The sequence below is a fragment of the Haliotis rufescens genome, unplaced genomic scaffold, assembly GCF_023055435.1.
Source record: "Haliotis rufescens isolate VD_foot unplaced genomic scaffold, xgHalRufe1.0.p SCAF_8, whole genome shotgun sequence".
Taxonomy (NCBI): Eukaryota; Metazoa; Mollusca; class Gastropoda; order Lepetellida; family Haliotidae; genus Haliotis; species Haliotis rufescens.
The window spans coordinates 31711548-31736294 of record NW_025964372.1 but is presented as its reverse complement, the minus strand read 5'-3'; the positions used below and the strand labels follow the sequence as shown (position 1 = coordinate 31736294).

Below are 24747 nucleotides of genomic sequence, written 5' to 3'. Positions count from 1 at the left end.
TCATACCAAAGACATACCCATTTTTTTAAAAGTGCTGGAATTGTTTGATGGATACTTATTTGTATTAATTATCAGATAATCAGTAGTTACATATAGGAAAATAGAGATATGTTCCATCATAAAACAGTAGAACAACAAGAAAACAGCGTTACCACTGTCCCCCACCATGGGGTACATAAGTATTTTGTTTGTTCATATAGTAGTGAACACAAATAATAAAAAAAGAGTCCCATAAAGCCTTAAGAAACGATAGTCACTTGGGACACTTTATGTCATCAGAAAAAATTATTAAATGTGAAATTACCACACACAATCGGTTCAAAATCTATTATAAAAGCTCAACTCTATTTTAACCAAATTTTGAACTCAGTCTTGACAAGTATCTCTTAGATACGCATGCAAACTTTCATTCATGCAACTTCAGTAGTTTCTGAGGAAACTTGTCTCCGTTGCACACAGTATGCACTAAGTTGAAAAGCATGGAGCAAGGGCCGTTACTCAATCTCATTAAAGTCAGATCTTAGTTGTCGGTACCACTAACCAAAGATCTGATGACATCCCATTACAGGTCACGTCAGAACGACATTTTGCGAATTTTGACCGACCAATGAAATGACTAACAAGAAATCAACATTGGCTAATCAGAAGGCAGCTTTCTCGAGCTTTACGACACTAAATTCAAACTAGCGACTATGGTTTGAAACATATTTTGATGTATTATCGATTAAAAATATTAAAACTGATAAGAAGAAATTCTGGAATGGCTTATAGATGGCCTAGATTGTATGTATATAATCATATAACCCGTAACTGTCGTTCGGAATACCCCGTTATATCGTGGTTGCATGATTAGAAAACACATACCGACTGTCACTTTCATGATCTGGTAAGCGCCGCTCTGATTGGTTGGATGAAAGGTCGTTCTGACGTGACCCGTAATGGGATGTCCTCAGATCTTTGTTTAGCGATAACGAGAACTAAGATCTGATTTTAATGAGATTGGGCCACAACATAACCAATTTTCAAACTCAGTCTTGACAAGTATCTCTTAGATGAGCATGCAAACTTTCATCCATGTAACTTCAGTAGTTTCTGAAAAAACTTGTCCCCATTTCATGCAGTATGCACTGAGTTGCATGGAGCCATTTAACAAAACAGTTTTCTAACTTATCTGAGATCATGATCAGTTACATCAGTGTGTAAAATCTTATTTCTCTAACTTCAATAGTCAATAAAAAAATTGTCCACATTGTGAAGCAGACCGAAAAATGGAAGGATGGATGGACAGATGAACCACGTTCCTATATCCACTGCCCAAATTGTTGCGGGTGATAATAACCAACTCTTATGGAAGCAGCTTATTTGACATTTGAAACTGCTAAGACAAGTGAAGAATAGAACTAACTGCACGTTTTGTTCAAAATTCAATTCAGGGCAGCTAAATCAACATGTAACCCGGCTACATTGAAAACATGGTACATCTATCTCGTAATAATCCTGATTCCTGATTGATGTGAACAAGCCAGAACCACTGAGGATTACCTCCCCTGACACCCCCCAGTGTGATGCCTGCCTACCTCAGTGTCCTTGATAACCTAACGACACCCCCAGCGTGACGCCTGACTACCTCTGTGTCCTTGATTACCTCCCCTGACACCCCCAGTGTGACGCCTGCCTACCTCTGTGTCCTTGATAACCTAACGACACCACCAGCGTGAAGCCTGACTACCTCTGTGTCCTTGATTACCTCCCCTGACACCGTCCAAATGACGCCTGCCTACCTCTGTGTCCTTCATGACCTCCCCTGACACCCCGATGACTGCCTACCGGTGTGTCCTTGATTTCCACCCCTGATACCCCCAGCGTGACACCTGCCTACCTCTGTGTCCTTGATTACCTCCCCTGACACCCCCAGCGTGACACCTGCCTACCTCTGTGTCCTTGATTACCTCCCGACACCCCAAGCGTGACGCCTGCCTACCTCTGTGTCCTTGATAACCTCCCCTGACACCCCCAGAGTGACACCTGCCTACCTCTGAGTCCTTGATTACCTCCCGACACCCCCAGCGTGACGCCTGCCTACCTCTGTGTCCTTGATTACCTCCCCTGACACCCCCAGCGTGACACCTGCCTACCTCTGTGTCCTTGATTACCTCCCGACACCCCCAGCGTGACGCCTGCCTACCTCTGTGTCCTTGATTACCTCCCCTGACACCCCCAGCGTGACGCCTGCCTACCTCTGTGTCATGGATTACCTCCCCTGACACCCCCAGCGTGACGCCTGCCTACCTCTGTGTCCTTGATTACCTCTCCTGACACCCCCAGCGTGACGCCTGCCTACCTCTGTGTCCTTGATTACTTCCCCTGACACCCCCAGCGTGACGCCTGCCTACCTCTGTGTCATTGATTACCTCCCGACACCCCCAGCATGACGCCTGCCTACCTGTGTCCTTGATTACCTCCCCTGACACCCCCAGCGTGACGCCTGCCTACCTCTGTGTCACTTGATAACCTCCCCTGACACTCCCAGAGTGATGCCTGCCTACCTCTGTGTCCTTGATAACCTCCCCCGACACCCCCAGCGTGACGCCTGCCTACCTCTGTGTCCTTGATGAGATGGTCCACCTCCTTGTTGGTGTAGAAGGGGGCCGACTCCACGTGGGTCTGCCTCCACTCGACGCCCCGGCTTGTCTGCATCAGCTGGACACAAACACAAGCAGGGTGACACAAGAGCCGGGACACAAGTCACACTCCCTTCATTATCCAGTTTCAAAACCTACACAACTGGCAAATACCCTCGAAACATTTTCCACCATTGATTTGTATCAAAAGTGAGTCCCCATATCAATCACTCCTGTCTCTATTGTAGCAGAGATTTTCCCATGCTCATGAAGGTAATTTGATTGGATGGCTATTTCTAGTATTGTGCCTTTCAAATTGGGCTCAAAACAAAGCTATGCTGGCAATTGGGTCCAGGGTGTTTATAAGTTTATTACAACGGAATGGAGACATTATGTACCCTAGATCACCAAGGATGTAACAAACCAGTCATTAGGAAAAGACTGCATCCATAAACCATGAAAACAGGTGAAAGCCTGGGGAAAAATGGTGGTAAACTGTTATTTAACTGCTATAAACTTCCCAGAACATCAACAATTAGACATGCTGTGTCATAGGTCTTGTATTCCTCCCTTCCTGAATGGTAAAACAATTACTGATACTATTTCCCTGCAACTGCTCCTACCTTGTCATGTTTCTTGAGGATCTTCCTGAATAGTAAAACAATCACTGATACTATTTCCCTGCAACTGCTCCTACCTTGTCATGTTTCTTGAGGATCTTCCTGAATAGTAAAACAATCACTGATACTATTTCCCTGCAACTGCTCCTACCTTGTCATGTTTCTTGAGGATCTTCCTGAAGCCGGTGAAGTTAAGAGTCTGGTAGTTCTGCAGGAGAATGAGACTCAGGTAGAACTCACTGAATGCCAGCTTCAGGTCGTGGAGCTTCCTCATGTGCGTCATCCCCGCGCTCTCCTTATCCTTAAAGCGAGCGTAAATGCTCGGCCGCCGTCTACGTAGATTGCTGCTTCCAGATGTTTTCAACTCATGCTCCATGTACGCTTGCAGCTCAGACTTGAGGTTTGCATACTTCCTGTTGGCCTCAGAGAGTTTCTCTGTCAAAGGAAAAGGTATGTTTTGTAGGATATAGTGAGTGAAGGAGTTGGGTTTAGAGCTGCTTTGAACACTATTCCAGTTACATCACAGTGTTCAGCTTAATGTGGGAGGAAAGCCAGAAGTGATGCATGTCTACGCCGTTCAGCACGTTGGTGAAACCCATGAGCACGGTTATGGTGCTGACAAACCTAGAAAAAATCAGGGCAACCAGGACGTAGGACTTGACCTTTAATCGTTTCATGATTATCTTCAATTTGAAGTTCAGACAAAAGTAAATAATATATACAACTGGCATGGATTTGAAAGAGTTTTGATATACAGTAAACTACGGTTATAATGAACTCAAAGGGACCCCTGATATTAGCTCGTTATAACCGTAGTTTGTTATAAGCACATATACAGCAAATGTCCGGGACCAAAATTTTTTTTGTTATATCTGTCAGTTCGTTATAAGTGTGTTTGTTATAAATGTAGTTTACGGTATTTATGGAAATTACATGTTATTCCCTGCATGCAAAGTGAATGACATATTTGTAATACAATTCTATCCACACAAGGTTGCTATATAATTACCAATGATGACAACAAAATCAACCATATTTAAAACCTACCAAACATGTACAATAAGCCTTCAAGTTAACCAGCATCTGGCCTGTGGATTGTCAGACAACGGACCATGACACTATTTAACATATTATCATTAATAAGTGAGTAACTATCGTCTTAAGCTGCTCTATAGCAAACTCCCAGCCCAGGAGACCAGACATGGGCTTCAAATATTATGCCCATGTAGGGAATTGAACCCTATGCCTTGGGCGTGACAAGCAAACACTATAACCACTAGGCTACTGCACATCCCCTGATAAAAAAGTTTTAGTCCAGTAGTCCTTACAATGATAACAAATAGCAAAACCCTTAAAAAGAGCAAATTTCTACTAATCCTTAGGATACCTTAACTATTGGCCAGTTTGCCAAGGAGAATAGGACTAGAGCCAATTGCTAACGCTGTAAAATATAAGTATAAAATAGCTGATTTGGTAATCCTATGACTTTGTTTGTTGTTTAACGCCACACTCAGCAATATTCCAGCTATATGATGATGGTCTGCAAATAATCGAGTCTGGACCAGACAATCCAGTGACTGGCATCATGAACATCGATCCACACAATTTGGATAAAATGACATGCATCAACCAAGTCAGCGAGCCTGACCACCCGATCCCGTCAGTCGCCTCCTACAACAAGCATCGTTGCCTGAAGACCTATTCTACCCCGGATCTTCACTGGTCTGTAATCCAATGAGGTGAAATGACAACAGTGTGAAGAGAAATCAGATTACCTAAGAAGAAGGTGTTAATCTTGGCAAGCTCCTTGTCACAGAACTGGAAGAACTTCTCATCAAAGCGGGCAAAGTATCTCTGGATGGTACTCTGATCCACAACTACAACAAAACACATTCACATTAAAGTTCACCATCATCAAATCTGTATAACATGATTATGTACTATTCAAAAGAAGTTAAAGAACACCTTTATAGTTAATCTGTCATGATGTTTTCATGACTGTAGTTAATCTGTCATGTCATGACAGATGAGCTATAGTCATATGAAAAAAATCAGGTGTTCTTTAACTTCTTTTGAGAAGTCTATACGAACACAATACATTCATTCCAAATCTGGCAATCTTTGGTCTTTGACAACAATTATGTCTTGTTTAACAATATTGCATCCATATCATGGCAGTCAATCAGGACGGGAATCTGGTTCTGACAAACCAGTGATTGATGGCATGAGTCCCACAGGCAGGTAAAAAACTGTTAGACTGGACATAGTGTTACCATTTGGCTTACAGATTTGGAGGGTAAAATATCCTGATTAAACGCCTGGTCAGTATACAGGGCATAGGAGGAATGCTAGACTAAAATCTAGTCTCTGAAATGAACATATCGTACATAAAAAAACCGTTGTTCAGTTATCTTAATAAAAATACAAGTATTTGTCACAGAAGTGACGAAATGTCCCCCGCCTGTATATACACCAAAATACCAAATATGAAGACAATCCAGCGATTAGTTCTTGAGATATTGTGGCAACACCGTTTTCCAACTCCAAAAGCAGATTTGCCTGCTGTGACCTTGAAAATAGGGACAAGGTCACCAAAACCGACTGGTGTCTGCGGTGTCTGTATATACACCATAGTTCCAAATATTAAGACAATCCTGCGATTAGTTCTTGAGATATCGCGGCAACACCGTTTTCCAACTCCAAAAGCAGATTTACCTGCTGTGACCTTGAAAATGGGGTCAAGGTCACCAAAACCGACTGTTGTCTGCGGAGTCTGTATATACACCATAGTTCCAAATATGAAAACAATCCAGTATTTAGGTCTTGAGATATCGCGGCAACTCTGTTTTCAAACTCCAAAAGCAGATTTGCCTGCTGTGACCTTGAAAATGGGGTCAAGGTCACCAAAACCGACTGGTGTCTGCGGTGTCTGTATATACACCATAGTTCCAAACATGAAGACAATCCTGCGATTAGTTCTTGAGATATCGCGGCAACACCGTTTTCCAACTCCAAAAGCAGATTTGCCTGCTGTGACCTTGAAAATGGGGACAAGGTCACCAAAACCGACTGGTGTCTGCGGTGTCTGTATATACACCATAGTTCCAAACATGAAGACAATCCTGCGATTAGTTCTTGAGATATCGCGGCAACACCGTTTTCCAACTCCAAAAGCAGATTTACCTGCTGTGACCTTGAAAATGGGGTCAAGGTCACCAAAACCGACTGGTGTCTGCGGTGTCTGTATATACACCATAGTTCCAAACATGAAGACAATCCAGAGATTAGTTCTTGAGATATCGCGGCAACACCGTTTTCCAACTCCAAAAGCAGATATGCCTGCTGTGACCTTGAAAATGGGGTCAAGGTCACCAAAACCGACTGGTGTCTGCGGAGTCCGTATATACACCCTAGTACCAAATATGAAGACAATCCAGTGTTTAGTTCTTGTGATATCGCGGCAACAAACAGGTGGGACGTACGGACGGACGTACGGACGGACGTACGGACGGTCGTGAATACTATATCCCCCGCTTCGCGCTTTCGCGCGGCGGGGGACAATAATAAAAAGGAGCCCAGTGACTCTCTTCATTTTCAGATACTGCAGTGATCTAGACTTGCCAAACATTATAGACTTGCATGGGCTGTATTTGATATATATTTGTATCAGGGTCTGTAAGACAGACTAGAGGAATGCATAAATTATTTCAGATGATTTTAAAAAAGTATGTTACACATGCACTGTATTATTTAACTTATTTTAACCTTAAATGTATTGCAGTTTAACCTGTCTTTTTGAAGTGCACATACAAGTTTGCATTGGCAGAATAAAAAAAGTCCTTTTCAAATGACATTTTACATGTTTTATTAGCGTTGTCGTAATCTGTGGAACCAAAGATCGAGTTAATGACATGAAATGAAAGTTGTTTCTTGTTGTTGAGTTGTAATTGTTTTGAGATGCTGTAATGGTATAATTGATGATATCTTGTTATAAATTATGTAGTTGTTGTTGTTGTTTTACACGACAGTCAGAAATATTCCTGCTATATCCAAGGATATATCTAGACTACTGGCTGATATAAGACCCCAAGTTTGCAGCAAATGTTATGAAAAGTTCCCAAATTGGAATCGTATATTTCCAAATTCAAGATAATAACCATGATAACTAATTTTATGACTTTGTAGAGGTAACCTGTATTTCACTGATAACAGGACCAATAACGTCTTTGAACATGTTGAATGGCATTTAGAAGTGATACACATAAGGAAGAGAATTTATGGATGTCAACTTCTTTATTATTCACCTGATGAAGGAGTAAGTATATACTCTGAAAACTTGTATTCCTCATAATAAAGACGTTGACATCCATAAATTCTCCTCCACAGGACCAGTAAAGACGAAACAGGTTTTCATGCTTAGTTTTATACCAATGCATTAAATGCAATCTCATAATATGTGACCGACCCACCAGGAGAAAAGGGACCTTATGGGTGGTAGGATACAATTGTACTGTGACATCATAAAGACGTTGGACGTCAACTTACTTTAGTGAAGATCGCCAAGTGTGCAGACTGAACTAAAATATCTTATTTTTCTCTTGTTAACTTGTATTGTAATAACATCATTATTTAAAATCCTTTCGGCATACATATCTACTTTCAATTTTTCAGAGATCATGTCTAAAAACAGTTATTATTGCATAAGCAGTTAAAAGTCAGAAAATGAGTCAAAATGTTTGTACTAAATATGAATTGAAGCTTGTGAATTGTATTTTTGTGTGCCGAAAATACTGTAAATACAAGTATTTGTCACAGAGTGACGAAATATCCCCCGCCTGTACACCATAGTACCAAATATGAAGACAATCCAGCGATTAGTTCTTGAGATATTGTGACAACACCGTTTTCCAACTCCAAAAACAGATTTGCCTGCTGTGACCTTGAAAATGGGGTCAAGGTCACCAAATCTGACAGGTGTATGCGGTGTCTGTATATACACTATAGTTCCAAATATGAAGACAATCCAGGGATTAGTTCTTGAGATATCGCGGCAACACCGTTTTCCAACTCCAAAAGCAGATTTGCCTGCTGTGACCTTTAAAATGGGATCAAGGTCACCAAAACCGACTGGTGTCTGCGGAGTCTGTATATACACCATAGTTCCAAATATGAAGACAATCCAGTGTTTAGTTCTTGAGATATCGCGGCAACACCGTTTTCCAACTCTAAAAGCAGATTTGTCTGCTGTGACCTTGAAAATAGGATCAAGGTCACCAAAACCGACTGGTGTCTGCGGAGTCTGTATATACACCATAGTTCCAAATATGAAGACAATCCAGTGTTTAGTTCTTGAGATATCGCGGCAACACCGTTTTCCAACTCTAAAAGCAGATTTGTCTGCTGTGACCTTGAAAATGGGATCAAGGTCACCAAAACCGACTGGTGTCTGCGGAATCTGTATATACACCATAGTTCCAAATATGAAGACAATCCAGTGTTTAGTTCTTGAGATATCGCGGCAACAAACAGGTGGGACCTACGGACGGACGTACGGACGGACGTACGGACGTACGTACGGACGGTCGTGAATACTATATCCCCCGCTTCGCGCTTTCGCGCGGCGGGGGATAATAATGAATTGGTCAAAATGTGATTTTCACCCATAAGGTCCCTTATCTCGTGGTGGGTCACATGTAATGTTAAAATACCTCTGAATTTAAGAAAATAAGTGAGTGAGTGAGTGAGTGAGTTTGGTTTTACGCCGCTTTTAGAAATATTCCAGCAATATCACGGCGGGGGGACACCATAATGGGCTTCACACATTGTACCCATGTCAGGATTTGAACCCGGATCTTCGGCGTGACGAGCTAATGCTTTAACCACTAGGCTACCCGACCGCCCCTAAGAAAATAAGAACTTTTTAAAAAATTCTAAGTTTTTTTTAATAAAGATTTTTTTCCAAAAATCGTCTGTCGGGGGCACTTAGTTTTGAAAGTACTGGAGTCCGAGGAAGCCAGTGTTGATGGTACATGCAACAACCTGCATCAGTCTGCAACTTTAACCACTAGTCAAAAGCCTGTGTCTAGTAAAAATCTGTTCGGTCAAGTAAGCTCAGCTAATAATGGTCCATATCTTAACAATAAAATCTAAAAGCTGATGCTTTGGAGATGATAGACTCCTAAGTTGTGTCAGTGACTGCTACACGGTACAAGCAATCAGCAAGTCCCCAAGCCTGACCACCTGATACAACATAGATGTCTCATATGACAAACAGGTTGCTGGGGACCTACTTTAACCAGATCTCTGTGGGAGAATTCACCTTAACCAGTAAACATACAAAAGACAAGGAGATAAGTCATGATATGCCTAGCAATGCTTGGTTTCTTGAACAATGGGGATGTGGGCTGAAGGGGGTAGTGGTCGTGAAATGGACACCAGGTACACAGAAATGTATCCCAACTAGAAACTGAAAGCCCTCGGACAACTGGATGAGTGCTTTCAATGGAAGACTTCATTTCATCATGTCTTGACTGGGGTGTTTGGACTGGCTCTAATCATTTTTTCTGATAACATCCATTAAATCTCGACGTCACTGTCACCATTCCCAACAACAACTCATCCTGCAATATGCAATGTTTTTGCTTAGATGTGAAACCGAAAATTGTTTCATACTTATTTGAATTAACTTATTCATCTGCACCAGTGCATTGGCCAGCAAGGCTACATTCCTGTATCAGGTTTTGATCAGGGTACATTTCTGTTTACAACAACGCATTTGTTATTTGTAACCAACTCTTGTTATTCCAGGCCAAGCCAAATAGCGACTCGTGCCCCTCTTGTGGCCATTTTTGCAAATGGGTTCTGTCTAAGCGCAAACAGGCATAGTTAAAAGAATTGTCAACTTGTTGCATAATGATTCACATATATTTTCTCTATGTAATATATATTCCAAATGCTACTTACAGTATTTATACAGTATGATTGAACACATTTAACTGTATCTGTGTTATATTTTTAGATGCAAGACATATGTGAAATAAAAAATTATCCCTGAAGGATTCTTTGACCAAAGTCCTTGAAGTCACACGCGCATTCTGATTGGTTTGTCGTATTTTCGCACATAACATTCATCGATAGGGGGACAAGTCTGCTTGCTGGTTACGGAAAGGAGCGAGTTGTGACGAATGTGCGTTAGTAAGGGTAAATGAGTATACTCACCTTCCAGTGATGGAGCTTGTTCCTGAGCTTCATACAGCATCTCCTTCATGGCCTGAAACAACAGAGAAGAGTGAGTGAGTGAGTGAGTGGAGGTCCATGTCACATTGAGAGGTATTTCAGATATATCATGATGTGGGAAAATGCCAGTGATGCAGGTCTTTGATTTTTAACACTTTGGCAAAACCCATGTGAATGAGTATGGTGCTGACAAACCAAGAAACGTAAACTACCCATGCCCGACACACAGGGCAACAAGGATTGGGGGAAAAAAAATACCCATACCCATAAAATACTACATACTGCCTTAGCAACAAACTGCAAGGATAGAAGGACTCCCCAGAATTTCAAACACTGGTTACATGTTTCAGCAGCGGGAACACCAGTTATTACGACCTCAATGAACTTGAAAACTGCATGACCGAAGGTTGAGAGATGTACACAAACATTCAGCTTAAAAATGTGTCTAGGATCTGAGAAAAAGGAATCATCAGAGAAGCAATCAACCAGTGAGCCTGTCCACCAGAATCTCTATTCGTCATTTTAGCATGCTTCGTGATTTAGTTTTTACATGGGAGAAAGTCACCCACTACTCTGAAAGCCAATGAGTGAGTGAGTGTGGTTTAACACCACTTTTAACAATTTTCCAGCAATATCATGGCGTTGGACACCAGAAATAGGCTTCACATGTTGTACCTATGATGGGAATCAAACCTGGGATGACAAGCAAATGCTTTAACAACTAGGCTACCCCAGTGCCCAGAATGACAAAAAAGATGGGAACAGTATTCATCCTAGTTACATACTTTGAGCAGGTATCACTTGTCTGGGTCAGGCAGGGAAACAATTTGCATTTGTGCTTTTTTCACAAGTGTGATTATCAGACTTGGCAATACAATAAAAAGCTTCACACATTTTTTCAACATACCTCAATTTTAGGTTAAGTGGATCCGCAAATCAAGTATGATAAAATATATCACATCAGTCATTGTTTTTCCAATTGATACAGGCCTATTGAGATATTAAAACATATTACAGAAATAAATATCAGTGAACATCGTGAAAGATTTTATGGATCATATTGATGCGACATGTGAGAGTGTTTTGGGTTAAATGCCACTTTGAACAGTATTCCAGTTAAATTTCGGCTGGGAGGAAAGCCACTTTACGCCGCTTTTAGCAATATTCCAGCAATATCATGGCGGGGGACACCAGAAATGGGCTTCACACATTGTACCCATGTCGGGAATCGAACCCGGGTCTTCGGCGTGATGAGCTAACGCTTTAACCACCAGGCTACCCGACCGCCCCAGGAAAGCCTGAAGTGATGCAGTTCTAACACATTTACCACTTTGGTGAAACCCACGAGAACAGGTATGGTGCTGACAAACCTAGAAACATTATCGGGTTGACCCTGAAGCGACATGTTAAATAGTTCTACTCTAATCCTAAAATAATAGTATCTTTTCTTATCTCCATTTTATCCTTGCGATTCAAATTTCCATCCTGCAACAGTATTTGTCCCATCTTGTTGAAGCACATGCTTGTCTCCAGAGTTTATAGATATCTTTAAGATGAGTAGCCCCACCACCAGGTATCTGCACTGGCGATAACACATGGTCAAGCTCTTTCCTTGTGCCAACAGACAGGGCTGATAGGAGATATGTCAACCCAGGGATTATCTAGGAGTCCAGATTAAGTGCTCTTAGTAGGGAAATAGGGAGAAAATCAATATTTTGTTCAAAATAGGTATTTTTAAAAAAGTCATTTTCCTAAATTCAAACTATTTTAACATTGTACTATTGCAATAATGGAAAACTAAGCATTAAATCCTCTTCCTCTGTGTCCCCTGTGCAAATAACTATATTAACATGAATTGCCAAAATTTGTAATAGCAATTTGTGAATTTTTACTGACATTTTCGGGATATTTGGGTATAACTTACATCTCCTGAACAGGCCCAACACAAATTCTGATAATCTAAGCCTACAGCACACCAGACAGTAGCGACAGATTAATAGTCAGGTCATTTTATACCCCGGTATATCAGAGATCAAAATGACAGTGTTTCTTGTTATTAATACTTTTATAAATAGTGAAAAGAATACAAATATCCCTTTTCAGTTATATACCTGTGTAAGTCCTAACCTACTGTACAAGCTTCAACACATTCAAGTCACAATGTCAGGAGTGGGTCAGTTGGTCTGGTCTGAGTGAGTCACTGAGAGGATGTATCGACCTAATTAATTACAATGGGCCCAAAGTCTAGGAGTAGGAAAATGATAGAAGTGTGTGTGTGTGAGAGAGAGAGAGAGAGAGAGAGAGAGAAAGAGAGAGAGAGAGAGAGAGAGAGAGAGACCCTCTCTCTGTGTATGTGTGTGTTTTTATCTCGGTGTCTTTCTGTATATGTCTGTGTGTGTGTGTGTGTTTGTGTGAGAGAGAGAGAGAGAGAGAGACCCTTCTCTCTGTATGTGTGTATGTGTTTAGCTCGGTGTCTTTCTGTATGTGTGTGTGTGTGTGTGTGTGTCTGTGTGCATGTGTTTGTGTATATGTGTGTATGTGTATACATGTGTCTGTGTGTAAATGTGTGTCTGTGTCTCTCTCTCTTTGTATGTATGTGTATGTGTCTGTGTATGTGTGTGTCTGTGTCTGTGTGTAAATGTGTCTGTATTGTGTGTGTGTCTGTCTCAACAGTGTTCCCGTTTACCAGTAATTACCATCTTTTTACTGGTAAAATTGGGCCTGGACCGGTAATTCATGTGAGTGTCAGTCCCTTTAGACGGCAAATTAACTACCTCATAAATCTTTGCTGTTGAACAAAAACACTGCGATAATCAACAAAGTATATATTTTGAATGACGTCAGCTTGTCATGGGTTTCCTGTTGTCTATTTTTAATGCAAGGAAATAACATTCCTTTTACTTGTGTTAAATATCAATTTTGAACCAAAATGGAGGTTAAAAGTAACGTTGAAAAAAGTGAAACAAGGTAAATTTCATGAGTTTTCCTATTTCTACAAATTTTGAACTGACAAAAATTGGACGGGACTGGTAATTTTCAGAGTTGCCAGTCCATCGGGGCTGGCAGTATCAAGTGGGAACACTGGGCAAGCACTGGGCAGGGGATGTACACAGCCCCGGAATCCCCTGTGTCATTAGCTACCATGTACAGTGAAACACTGGTGTAAGACTTGTCTGTATCCTAGGTCACTAACAGATGGTGTTACCAAATGACCTTAAAGCTTTGATTCAGTAATAATTAAAAACAACACATTAGAGAGTAAATAAAATTTCTATCGTTTAGTTGCCTTTTAGAATGTCTATTATCTTTCACATCAAAGAAGCCACTTGAAACTTTCAGCATATAAATATATTGTGTGATATATTAGCAGTTGAAGGGTTATCGCCTATAGCATGAGCCTGCAAGGTAAGTTTTTAACTAAATTGATGTTATATCATGGACTTTTTCATACAGAAGCAATGACAATCCTCATGCAAATAAATAGTGTTCATTGTCTGCCACCTCTATCCAGTTAGATTAACATTTAGTCTCTGAAATCTTATATCATACAATATCCTTCTTGACTCTAAAAATAAAAAAAGATTCCCTATGCTGATTGAGCTGGCTAGACTGCTTTTGTATGCGTTTCTAGATTATCATTTTTCATGAAATAAATATATTCCACGGTCATGGTGCAGGACAACAATCCAGTGTATTCTACAACATACCACATGTCAATCATAACTTTATTTATGCAAGTCTGTTGATGGAACAGACATGACACAACAGTTAAGTCTGATCCTAAGCTTTCAGTGCCTGTTGTCAATCATGGCTTTACCACCATCAGTTCGTATTTATCACCAACATCAGGCCACAACATGACAATTAGTGATATTAGCATATGGTTGATCTCTTCTCCCAGTGTATTTTGAAGTGATACAGTTAAACGGTTCAGTGATGTTTTCACTGAGGGTCCTGAAGGGGAGGTGGAGTGAGTGAGTGAGTGAGTGAGTGAGTGAGTGAGTGAGTGAGTGAGTGAGTGAGTGAGTGAGTGAGTGAGTGAGTGAGGAGCGAGCATGGTTAGTTAGTGAGGAGCGAGCATGGTTAGTTAGTTTATCAGTTTGGTAAAACCCATAACTAGGGCAAACCGGGATTCATAGATTTCTGCACAGCAAATTGCATGTACAACTTGCAGTCCCAGACACATTCTGCAGCAAAAATTGCAAAGTCCTGCAGTAAATTCTGTGGTAAACTTCCCCTTCAACAATTAGTACAAACTCAATTTTCGAAAAATCAAGGGCCCAAAATCCAAGTTAGTGTATGGATTGATAACAAAAGGCAAATTCCGCAATTTTTCAGTATTTCTGCAGTAATTTAGATTTTCTGCAAATCTTTCCGTGATCCACTAAATTTGTTTGGAACTGAGGGTGTCAACTTGCAGTCATTTGCTATGTCTTGTTACTTTAAGGATAAGTAGTATTTCATCTTTCAGTAGTTTCAAAGGAAAAACATTTTTTACCCAATCTAATGCTTACGACAGTACTTTAGGTGCTTGATGCTAGTCAATAAAATCTATCAGGACCCTCTATCATATCTATGTTAACAACATGCTGCATAATCAGCACAGACTATTATCACCCAGCAGACAAAGGAGGTGTCTAATTACTCCATACATAATGGGGACACAGCCGACAGAACTGGAGTCATCACTCAGTGATTCCACCAGCCTTTGAAAGTAAGGCTACCGTATTTCCTCAATAAAATGCGGATGAGTATATTTCTTTCAGACATTCTTTCTCACTGATGTTAAATTGAGGCCTGGTGTTTATAATTTCAATTTCCAACTAAAGATGTGCTCAGATCCATCTTCGATACAATAGTTTAAAAGTTTACAAAAATGCTTCTGTTTCGTAGGGACAATTTTTTTAACGTATACAGCACCTGATTTTTTAGTGAGACCTGGCGTTTATTGATTTCAGACACCCCCTACCCCAGTGTTTAATCAAGGCCCGGCCTTTAATAAAGGAAATATGGTAGTCTGCTAGTATAAGACAACTAAAATGTGCTGTGGACAAGTAAAAATCCATTGATAGTTGTCCTCACCAACTGTGTGATCCAATACGTATCATGATACCTTTTGCACGATCCGATATGTATCACGATACTTGCATGTGCTCTTGCCAGTGGTGCATAAGCCATCTTTTTCATACGACAGGGTAGTCAAATACTTGGCACACTGACGATTTACAGTTGGCAGTGTCAAGTATGGCGCAATGGATGAGAATATTTACTTTTTCACAACTAATTTTCACTACTAATTAGTGTTTGGTGGAACAGCCATTATAGTAAACATTTAAGGTATGTATTATTATTTTTCACTTATTTTTTTACTGTGATCGATACTTGTATCGGGAAGTTAAATATCGCGATCAACTGATGCATCGGTGTATCGTCCCACCACAACTCACTGACTAGTAGCAATTTAGGGTAAAAATTGTGAACCAGTTCTCAATGCTTCAAGTGTGCCACAAATTGGAACTGTAAAATAACTAGCTAAATGCTTCAGTGATGAAGAGAGCAAACATTTTTGTCTTGTTAAGCAATCTTCCCGAGGCAAGGGCGTTAACTGATTATATAAGTCCAGTTTCCACCCTTGCCGAACTCGGTGGAAATTCCAGGCGCTATCCTAGCGCCACCAGTGGTTATAACAAGTTATGTCCCCTCTATGTTCCTCCTTTTGACCAATCAGATTCCATCTCTAATATCACTTGCACTTGCTTCAAATAAAATGGCGGCGCCTAGTCAAGACAATCTGCTTGATAGTCAAGATCTGTATTGTAATTAAACTGGTCTTACCCCACAAAGTGCATCAAACCACGCGAGAACCTTGATTAAAAACATGAAAGAATTTGCAAAATATCTGTTGACGCACAGTTGGCGGTACACATGCTTTGCAAATTCTGCAGTCGACCGAAATGTTCGTCCATGTTCTTTACGAACTGGATGTCTAGTTCATTATGCAATTTTGATTGGACTATGCATAGACTCGTTAGTCCAGCAAAAATGAACTCCATAATTGCAGCCAAGTTCGGCAAGGGTGGAAACTGGACTTTACAGTCAGTTACCTCCCTTGCCTTGGGAAGATGTGTGTGAAGCAGTATAAGCTACAAACTCTAAGATTTAGTAAGAACAGGTGAAACAACCGAAGTTTTAAGGCTGTACCACCCTCCCTTGTAACAGACCATCGTGTGCAAAGATCATGTCAATATATTGTTTTACAGGTATCTATCCCTGAAGTCCATAATTACCAGAGATAGAAAAGTGAGTGAGTATGTTTTTACGCCGCTTTTAGCAACATTCCAGCAATATCCCGGCAGGGGACACCAGACATGTCCTTCACACATTGTACCCATGTGGGGAATTGAACCTGGGTCTTCGGCGTGACGAGCGAACGCTTTTTCCACTAGGCTACCCAACCATCCCAGATAGAAAAGTGTGCCACAGAGCATTACAGTGTCTGAAATAATTGTTGCTCCCACCATAACAGATAGGCTGTTGACTCGTACATGTAAAAGCTCCAGGCACACCTTTGTAAATACATGTACATGCCATAGTAGATAACAAGAGCAAATAATAAAAAACAACCTAAAACTCCCATTCATTATCACCATGATCACAGATGTTTGATTGTCTTAGCACTAAGATCACTTTGTGGAATGGAACCTTACATATACAGGGATAATTCAAGAGTGGGGTTTTGTGCTTTTAGCCCCTAAATTTTAAAAAGGCCCACATTTTTAAATACAGTGGGGCATTGTAACATTGTGTTGCATGGGCATCTGGGATATTTGAAATTTTCCTATAAAAGGCCGATGTCAGAAAATTCCTGGAGTGAACCCTGCAAATACTCATGTTAGAAGCCCATATCATGTATCCCTGCCTAAACATACACACAGATCTGTGTGTCCTCAGAATAAAATACTTCAGCCAAAAACTGAAAAAGTTCAACAATGCACAGCAACATAAACTGAAACTGAAAGAATCCTTCCTCATTATGTGTGGAGTTGTGTAAACTATCAAGTTACTGCATGTCCTTTTACCGTGTGTGTCCTGGTGATCATGTGTGTCCTGTGTGCTTCACAGCCACCCGACAGGGACAGCCATGAGCCTCACTTGTGACTGGTGATAAACACTCTGCCACTCTGCTGCAACAGATACCGTCTCTCTCACACTCACATCTTTACCCAGCAGTAAATCAAAAACTGGGCTTGAAACACAGCCTTAGAAATGCACACTGATCCGCTAGTCAGAGGGTACCAAATGGTGCTGGCTATCAATATAGATGTTATAGATCAATAATTGTTAACTAAATATTGATCAATTATCGATAAATATCGGTGAAGTAACTTTCAGCAAATCTACAAAAAGCTCAGAGACAAAACATCCCATTTTACGTCACTGGTGAGGGGTGACATATTTATGCATGGATTATTTTGTGGACATTTAAGGTATAACAAAATCAGTTGCTTTCCGTCTTCGGCAGTGGACAAAAACAAGTCTGCCTTGTTAACTTAAAACTTAATTTCATCACAATAACTTATGTATGATCATGAAGATATTATCGATGACACAATATTCATATTGATTATCGATCTTTTTAGCCAGCCCTAGTACCAGCAATCCATGCAATTTCGATATGATGACATGCATCAACCAAGTCAGCGAGCCTCTTACGACAAGCATAGCATGGGTTGTTGAAGACCTATTCTACCCCGGATCTTCACAGGAATAACTTATGTGATGGCTTGGTGGAGGTTACTATGATTTCACTGATAACATGACCTTCATTTTACATTATTGTATTGAACTGTTGAAGACAACGTTAAAAACACCTGAAATTAAGACAATAAGATCCTTAAAAAATACCATTTTTAACTAAACAAGAATATTTTCCAAATTTGCCTGGCAACGGCACTAAGGCCAGGTTCACACAGAGCCGATTATGTCTCCCGTTTGAGATCAAACAGTGCTACGACACGAAAAGTGAAAAAGTCGGATTACTATCCTCAATGATCTGGAATGCCTATCATACGTTCATAACAGTCCTACGGATTGGGAAAGGTCCAGAGAGGTCGGCCAAGAACTCCCGACAGTATGGTGCATCCAGTAACATTCGGGAAACTCAGCCGATTTTATCTAGTCGGATTACAATGTCGTGACAGATTCTGCTGTATCGGATCAAAATCGTAGCAATGTCCTGTGTTGTCTTGACGGTGTCCTGTGGATTAGGAAGCTGTCGTGATGAACAGGCATGAATTGTTCATTGCCGTTTCTTATCCAGTGAGTCCAGATTGCATCCAGATCTTGCTGAATGCGAACCATGTTTGTCAGTTCACTGTCTGATCTCTGTCAGATCGCATTTGGGAGAATTGGGACAGATGCGGAAGATACAAATCGGATTAAATTCGGATTGAGAACGGGAGAATTTGGAGAAATTCGACTGGAAACGGCTGAATCGGGATGCTTCCTGAACAATATCACAGGATCTTGATCAGACTTTTGACAAATTTTAATCAGGAATGTTCCTATCAAGGACGGCAGTCAAAATCCTGAATGTGTGAATGAGCCCTAAGGTAGAAACCCTTGATAAATCTGTGTGAGTGCTTCCTACTGTGATTTGCTGCACAGCTGGGCTAGATTTATACTGAAAACCTAACATTCTTATCTTTCTTGTGTAAAGACCAGTTATTTGTTGAGTATAAATTTTAAGTGCGTCCCTTCTTTCTTTGATTTACTGCCCAGTTAGCATGGTTAGGCTAGACATATTCTCAAAACCTTATCTATCATATATTTAACCATGGCTCCTTGGTCATGGTCCTTTAGTTTGAATGTTTTATGTTATTCAATGCATTGCATGGATCTGTGATTTGGTAGCTTTTCGTTCAAAGAAAAGGACAGAAAAGAAATTACTCCTATCTTGATCGTGGCTAGGCTCAATATACAAGGCCACAGTGAAGGGTTGACAGTCAGGTCAATATACAAGGACACAGTGAAGGGTTGACAGTCAGGCCAATATACAAGGCCACAGTGAAGGGTTGATAGTCAGGCCTATATACAAGGCCACAGTGAAGGGTTGACAGTCAGGCCAATATACAAGGCCACAGTGAAGGGTTGACAGCCAGGCCAATATACAAGGCCACAGTGAAGGGTTGTTAGTCAGGCCTATATACAAGGCCACAGTGAAGGGTTGACAGTCAGGCCAATATACAAGGCCACAGTGAAGGGTTGACAGTTAGGGCAATATACAAGGCCACAGTGAAGGGTTGACAGCAAGGTCAATATACAGGGCCACAGTGAAGGGTGGTTAGTCAGGCCAATATACAAGGCCACAGTGAAGGGTTGATAGTCAGGCCAATATACAAGGCCACAGAGTAGGGTTGACAGTCAGGCCTATATACAGGCCACAGTGAAGGGTTGACAGCAAGGTCAATATACAAGGCCACAGTGAAGGGTTGACAGTCAGGCCTATATACAAGGCCACAGTGAAGGGCTGACAGTCAGGCCAATATACAAGGCCACAGTGAAGGGTTGACAGTCAGGCCAATATACAAGGCCACAGTGAAGGGTTGACAGGCTAATATACAAGGCCACAGTGAAGGGTTGACGGTCAGGCCAATATACAAGGCCACAGTGAAGGGTTGACAGTCAGGCCAATATACAAGGCCACAGTGAAGGGTTGATAGTCAGGCCAATATACAAGGCCACAGTGAAGGGTTGACAGTCAGGCCAATATACAAGGCCACAGTGAAGGGTTGACAGTCTGGCCAATATACAAGGCCACAGTGAAGGGTTGACGGTCAGGCCTATATACAAGGCCACAGTGAAGGGTTGACAGCAAGGTCAATATACAAGGCCACAGTGAAGGGTTGACAGGCTAATATACAAGGCCACAGTGAAGGGTCGACGGTCAGGTCAATATACAAGGCCACAGTGAAGGGTTGACAGTCAGGCCAATATACAAGGCCACAGTGAAGGGTTGATAGGCCTATATACAAGGCCACAGTGAAGGGTTGACTGCCAGGCCAATATAGAAGGCCACAGTGAAGGGTTGACAGTCAGGCCAATATACAAGGCCACAGTGAAGGGTTGATAGTCAGGCCAATATACAAGGCCACAGTGAAGGGTTGACTGCCAGGCCAATATACAAGGCCACAGTGAAGGGTTGACAGTCAGGCCTATATACAAGGCCACAGTGAAGGGTTGACTGCCAGGCCAAAATACAAGGCCACAGTGAAGGGCTGACGGTCAGGCCTATATACAAGGCCACAGTGAAGGGTGGTTAGTCAGGCCTATATACAAGGCCACAGTGAAGGGTTGACAGCCAGGTCAATATACAAGGCCACAGTGAAGGGTTGATAGTCAGGCCTATATACAAGGCCACAGTGAAGGGTTGACTGCCAGGCCAAAATACAAGGCCACAGTGAAGGGTTGACGGTCAGGCCTATATACAAGGCCACGGTGAAGGGTTGACAGCCAGGTCAATATACAAGGCCACAGTGAAGGGTTGACAGCCAGGTCAATATACAAGGCCACAGTGAAGGCTTGACAGTCAGGCCAATATACAAGGCCACAGTGAAGGGTTGATAGTCAGGCCTATATACAAGGCCACAGTGAAGGGTTGATAGTCAGGCCTATATACAAGGCCACAGTGAAGGGTTGACAGCCAGGTCAATATACAAGGCCACAGTGAAGGGTTGACAGCCAGGTCAATATACAAGGCCACAGTGAAGGGTTGACAGTCAGGCCAATATACAAGGCCACAGTGAAGGGTTGATAGTCAGGCCAATATACAAGGCCACAGTGAAGGGTTGACAGTCAGGCCAATATACAAGGCCACAGTGAAGGGTTGATAGTCAGGCCAATATACAAGGCCACAGTGAAGGGTTGATAGTCAGGCCTATATACAAGGCCACAGTGAAGGGTTGACAGTCAGGCCTTATACAAGGCCACAGTGAAGGGTTGACAGCAAGGTCAATATACAAGGAGCAGGGGGGCACTGACTTGAATGACACATATTTCATTTAATGCTTCACAACTCTTAAATTTTACTTTATTTAATATGAAAAAAAAATTTGGCGACAGTATAAAATCATCATCCAACTTTATCTACCTTTAAAGTTATAGCATATTTCATTTGTATATACGTGCCAATTGGCCAGGTCGTAATTACTCTCTTACTGGTATGTAACATTGTTTTCTTATTGTTGTGAGTAAAAATGCGAGACACAGGAAAAAAATCTTCATCTCTCTCTTTATCTCTATTACCAGGAGGGCAGGGTAGCGTAGTGGTTAAAGTGTCCCCTTGTCATGCCAAAGGCCCGAGTTTGATTCCCACATCAGTACAGTGTGTAAAGCCCATTTCTGGTGTCCCTCACTGAGACTTTGCTGGAATATGTCTAAAAGCGGCACAAAACCATACTCACTCACTCTATTCCAAGTGAGTCAGCTGATGGGTCCAATATACAAGAATAGATGTCACAGAGAAAACAAGCAAAACATCAACTAATCCAGCATATATAAGATGATATAAGATGTTTAGTGAATTGATTGTAGCTGGGAGTGGTCAGCCATAGGTTAAAAATAACACATTGATTGATTCAGTATTCACTGTTATTGCCATGTTCTGAATGCAATCAAATGTTATTCACTCATGTTTGCCTCAGCTTTGACAGGAGAGTTTTACCATTCTAATTATTAATACATTTTAAATAAATCCAAATTAATGTATCAAAGCAAGTGATTGCACTTTATGACATATTTCAACAAATCAAAAGAGGTTGTAATTTGTTTTTTTCATATAAAAGTGGTTACAAATAATTTAACACTCACAGATGTTCATAAACTTAATATATTTCTTTTTTCTATGATCATGATGATGATAGCCTTTTTATCATGTTTGAACCATGGTGATCTTAAATCTTCATAAAAATCAACCAAAGCATAGTCAGCTTGTGTGTTTGTCAGCCTAGCTAAGTGAATGTCCTGTCATAACATTAAGTTATTGAGGTTACAAGAAGTTTGAATGCTGCAAACCAAGGATCATAAGCAGAGCAAATCTGGGATCCTGGCATGACTAAGGGACACAACTCTTTCGAGAGAATCGCAGAGCTTTGGACTATTTGCTGGCCTCACATTCTCTCAGATACACTGGGACAAAGGATCAATGGATCAAAAATGATCTTTCAACATCAGGCTCAACATAAGTAACACCAATATTCAGTTGTAGGTTTGTGTATTAACATGATGAATAATAAACATGTATATCACATGTATTGCAAAAAGTGAAGATCACTGATAAAGACTGAGATAAAATTGCCAAACAAAAATGTCCTTAAAATCACATCAAACTACAAAATGAGGGGGGCTATAAATAATCAAGTCAGGCCCAGACAAGCCAGTTATTGACATCATGATCATCAATCTACACAGTAGTAATTTGATGGCATGCATCAACCAAATCAGTGAGCCTGACATCAGATCCAGATAGACAGCTCTTACGACAAGCATGGGTTTCTGAACATGCTGAAGACTGATTCTAATCCGTAACTTCACGAGGGCAAACACATTAACAGCAGATGACATCAGCCTTAGAAACAAACAGTTTAAGTCCACTAGTCCTTATAATGATAACATATAGCAAAACCCCTAAACATGCTAAAAATGGCAAATATCTACTAGTCCTTATGATATCTTTACTGTTGGGCAGTTTGGCAAGCAGCGTTAGAAATTGGCACTAGTCCTGTAGTCCTTACCAAACTGCCTAATAAAAGGTATCCTAAGGACTAGTAGAAATTGGCCCATTTTAAGGGTTTTGCTATATGTTATCATTATAAGGACTATTGGACAAAAACTGTTAGTTTCTAACCCTGGCAAGGACTACAGGACTAGTGCCAATTTCTAACGCTGGACATGTTGGAGATTTGTAATTGGCGTAGGTCTCACTTTAGGCAAAAGCTGGAATAACTTCAATAAAACACAGGGAATATAAGGAGCTGTGTGTACTATTGCCAAATATCAATACTGGTCAATTAGCATTGCGATACATATTGCGACACTTCACATTGCAATAAATCAATACTAAAATGTATGGTTTATATAATACAATCCAAATCAGCTGCCATCCCCCAAAAAAATTAAAAAATCTGAAAAAAAACAGATTATTCACTTTGAATAAGCCCCAAACTTACTTCATACTGAATATACTGTTTCCGCCATTCTGGGGTGATATGAGCCCCCAAATGCTCTGCAAACTTCATCCTGTCTCCTTGCTGTTTAGTCCAGAGTCAATGTAGCTGAAGTCCGTTGTGTTATCCTATATCCATGTTCTACCTGAAATTGGATGTTTTGCACAACATCAAAGTCGGAAGATATGTATGAACACACATCTCTGAAACTGTGATTGAGAATTGCATTATCAGTTTGACATTAACCAGAAAACAGTAAGGCAGATAAGACAACGGCAAGCGGTGCAGCGTGTTGATGTAGTGTAACACGCGTGATGAGCTATTTACAGCTCAATTGTTTGGCTTCTATAAATATATCGAGTGTAGCGCAATAGCGGAGATTGGAAAACACGCTGGTCATGTCTCACTCTCAGTTATCATATAGGCCTATCGTATAAAATTATTTACCTTGTCAGATCACGCTTTGATTTTAGACTTCGCTGCCACACATATTCTTGGGTGTGATTAGCATGTTGCGTTGGTAAATGAGGTGATAACAATTGACAATCGGGAAAATATCGTAACTGTTCCACAATAACACTCATTAGGGGAGATTCATGTTGAACTTTGACTCAAAATAACACAAACACCTCTGCTGAAGAGCGGAAGTTGTGAAATACGTCACTGTTATTTGCTGTTTATGACGTCATAATTCATAAAATACTATTATGCTACCGACTATTTACTTTAAACATTTGTAATATAGGAGTCTTCTGAACGTTAATTGTTTAGATTGAACGGCTCATCAAGAACACCTTAGAATTCATTTCTATCATATTAAGTACTAAATTGCGTATCAAATAGGCAATGGATGTATCTGTTATTACGCGTGCATTGTCAAATATCGGGACATAGTTTGGCGGTTTGGCTTTGAGAATTTTCTATAGTTTGTGGAAAAAAGTATTGCATTGCATGTCGTGAAAAATCACCAGATGGACCGCTAATGAATTCTATTCATTTAACTGCGTACTAATGGTGCTAATTGGCTTAGTGTGTTCACTGATTAAT

At 40.9% G+C, this 24747-nt stretch overlaps 1 protein-coding gene across 3 annotated transcripts in view; it reads right to left on the bottom strand.

The window, feature by feature from the left end:
- LOC124145519 (xenotropic and polytropic retrovirus receptor 1-like) overlaps positions 1-24423 on the bottom strand; it is a 48323-nt gene extending 23900 nt beyond the window's left edge. The window contains exons 1-6 of one of the 3 annotated variants that reach the window (XM_046515300.2): positions 24148-24423; positions 23704-23845; positions 10460-10511; positions 5017-5118; positions 3393-3676; positions 2599-2700 (exon numbers count right to left, since the gene is read on the bottom strand). In XM_046515300.2, the coding sequence (XP_046371256.1) occupies positions 2599-2700; positions 3393-3676; positions 5017-5118; positions 10460-10511; positions 23704-23772 (609 nt within the window). In that variant the 5' untranslated portion in view covers positions 23773-23845; positions 24148-24423. Of the gene's footprint in view, positions 1-2598; positions 2701-3392; positions 3677-5016; positions 5119-10459; positions 10512-23703; positions 24006-24147 lie in introns of those variants that run through there. The other 2 variants (XM_046515299.2, XM_048389965.1) reach the window with 2 other exon arrangements.
- Between the last annotated feature and the right edge of the window lie 324 nt (positions 24424-24747).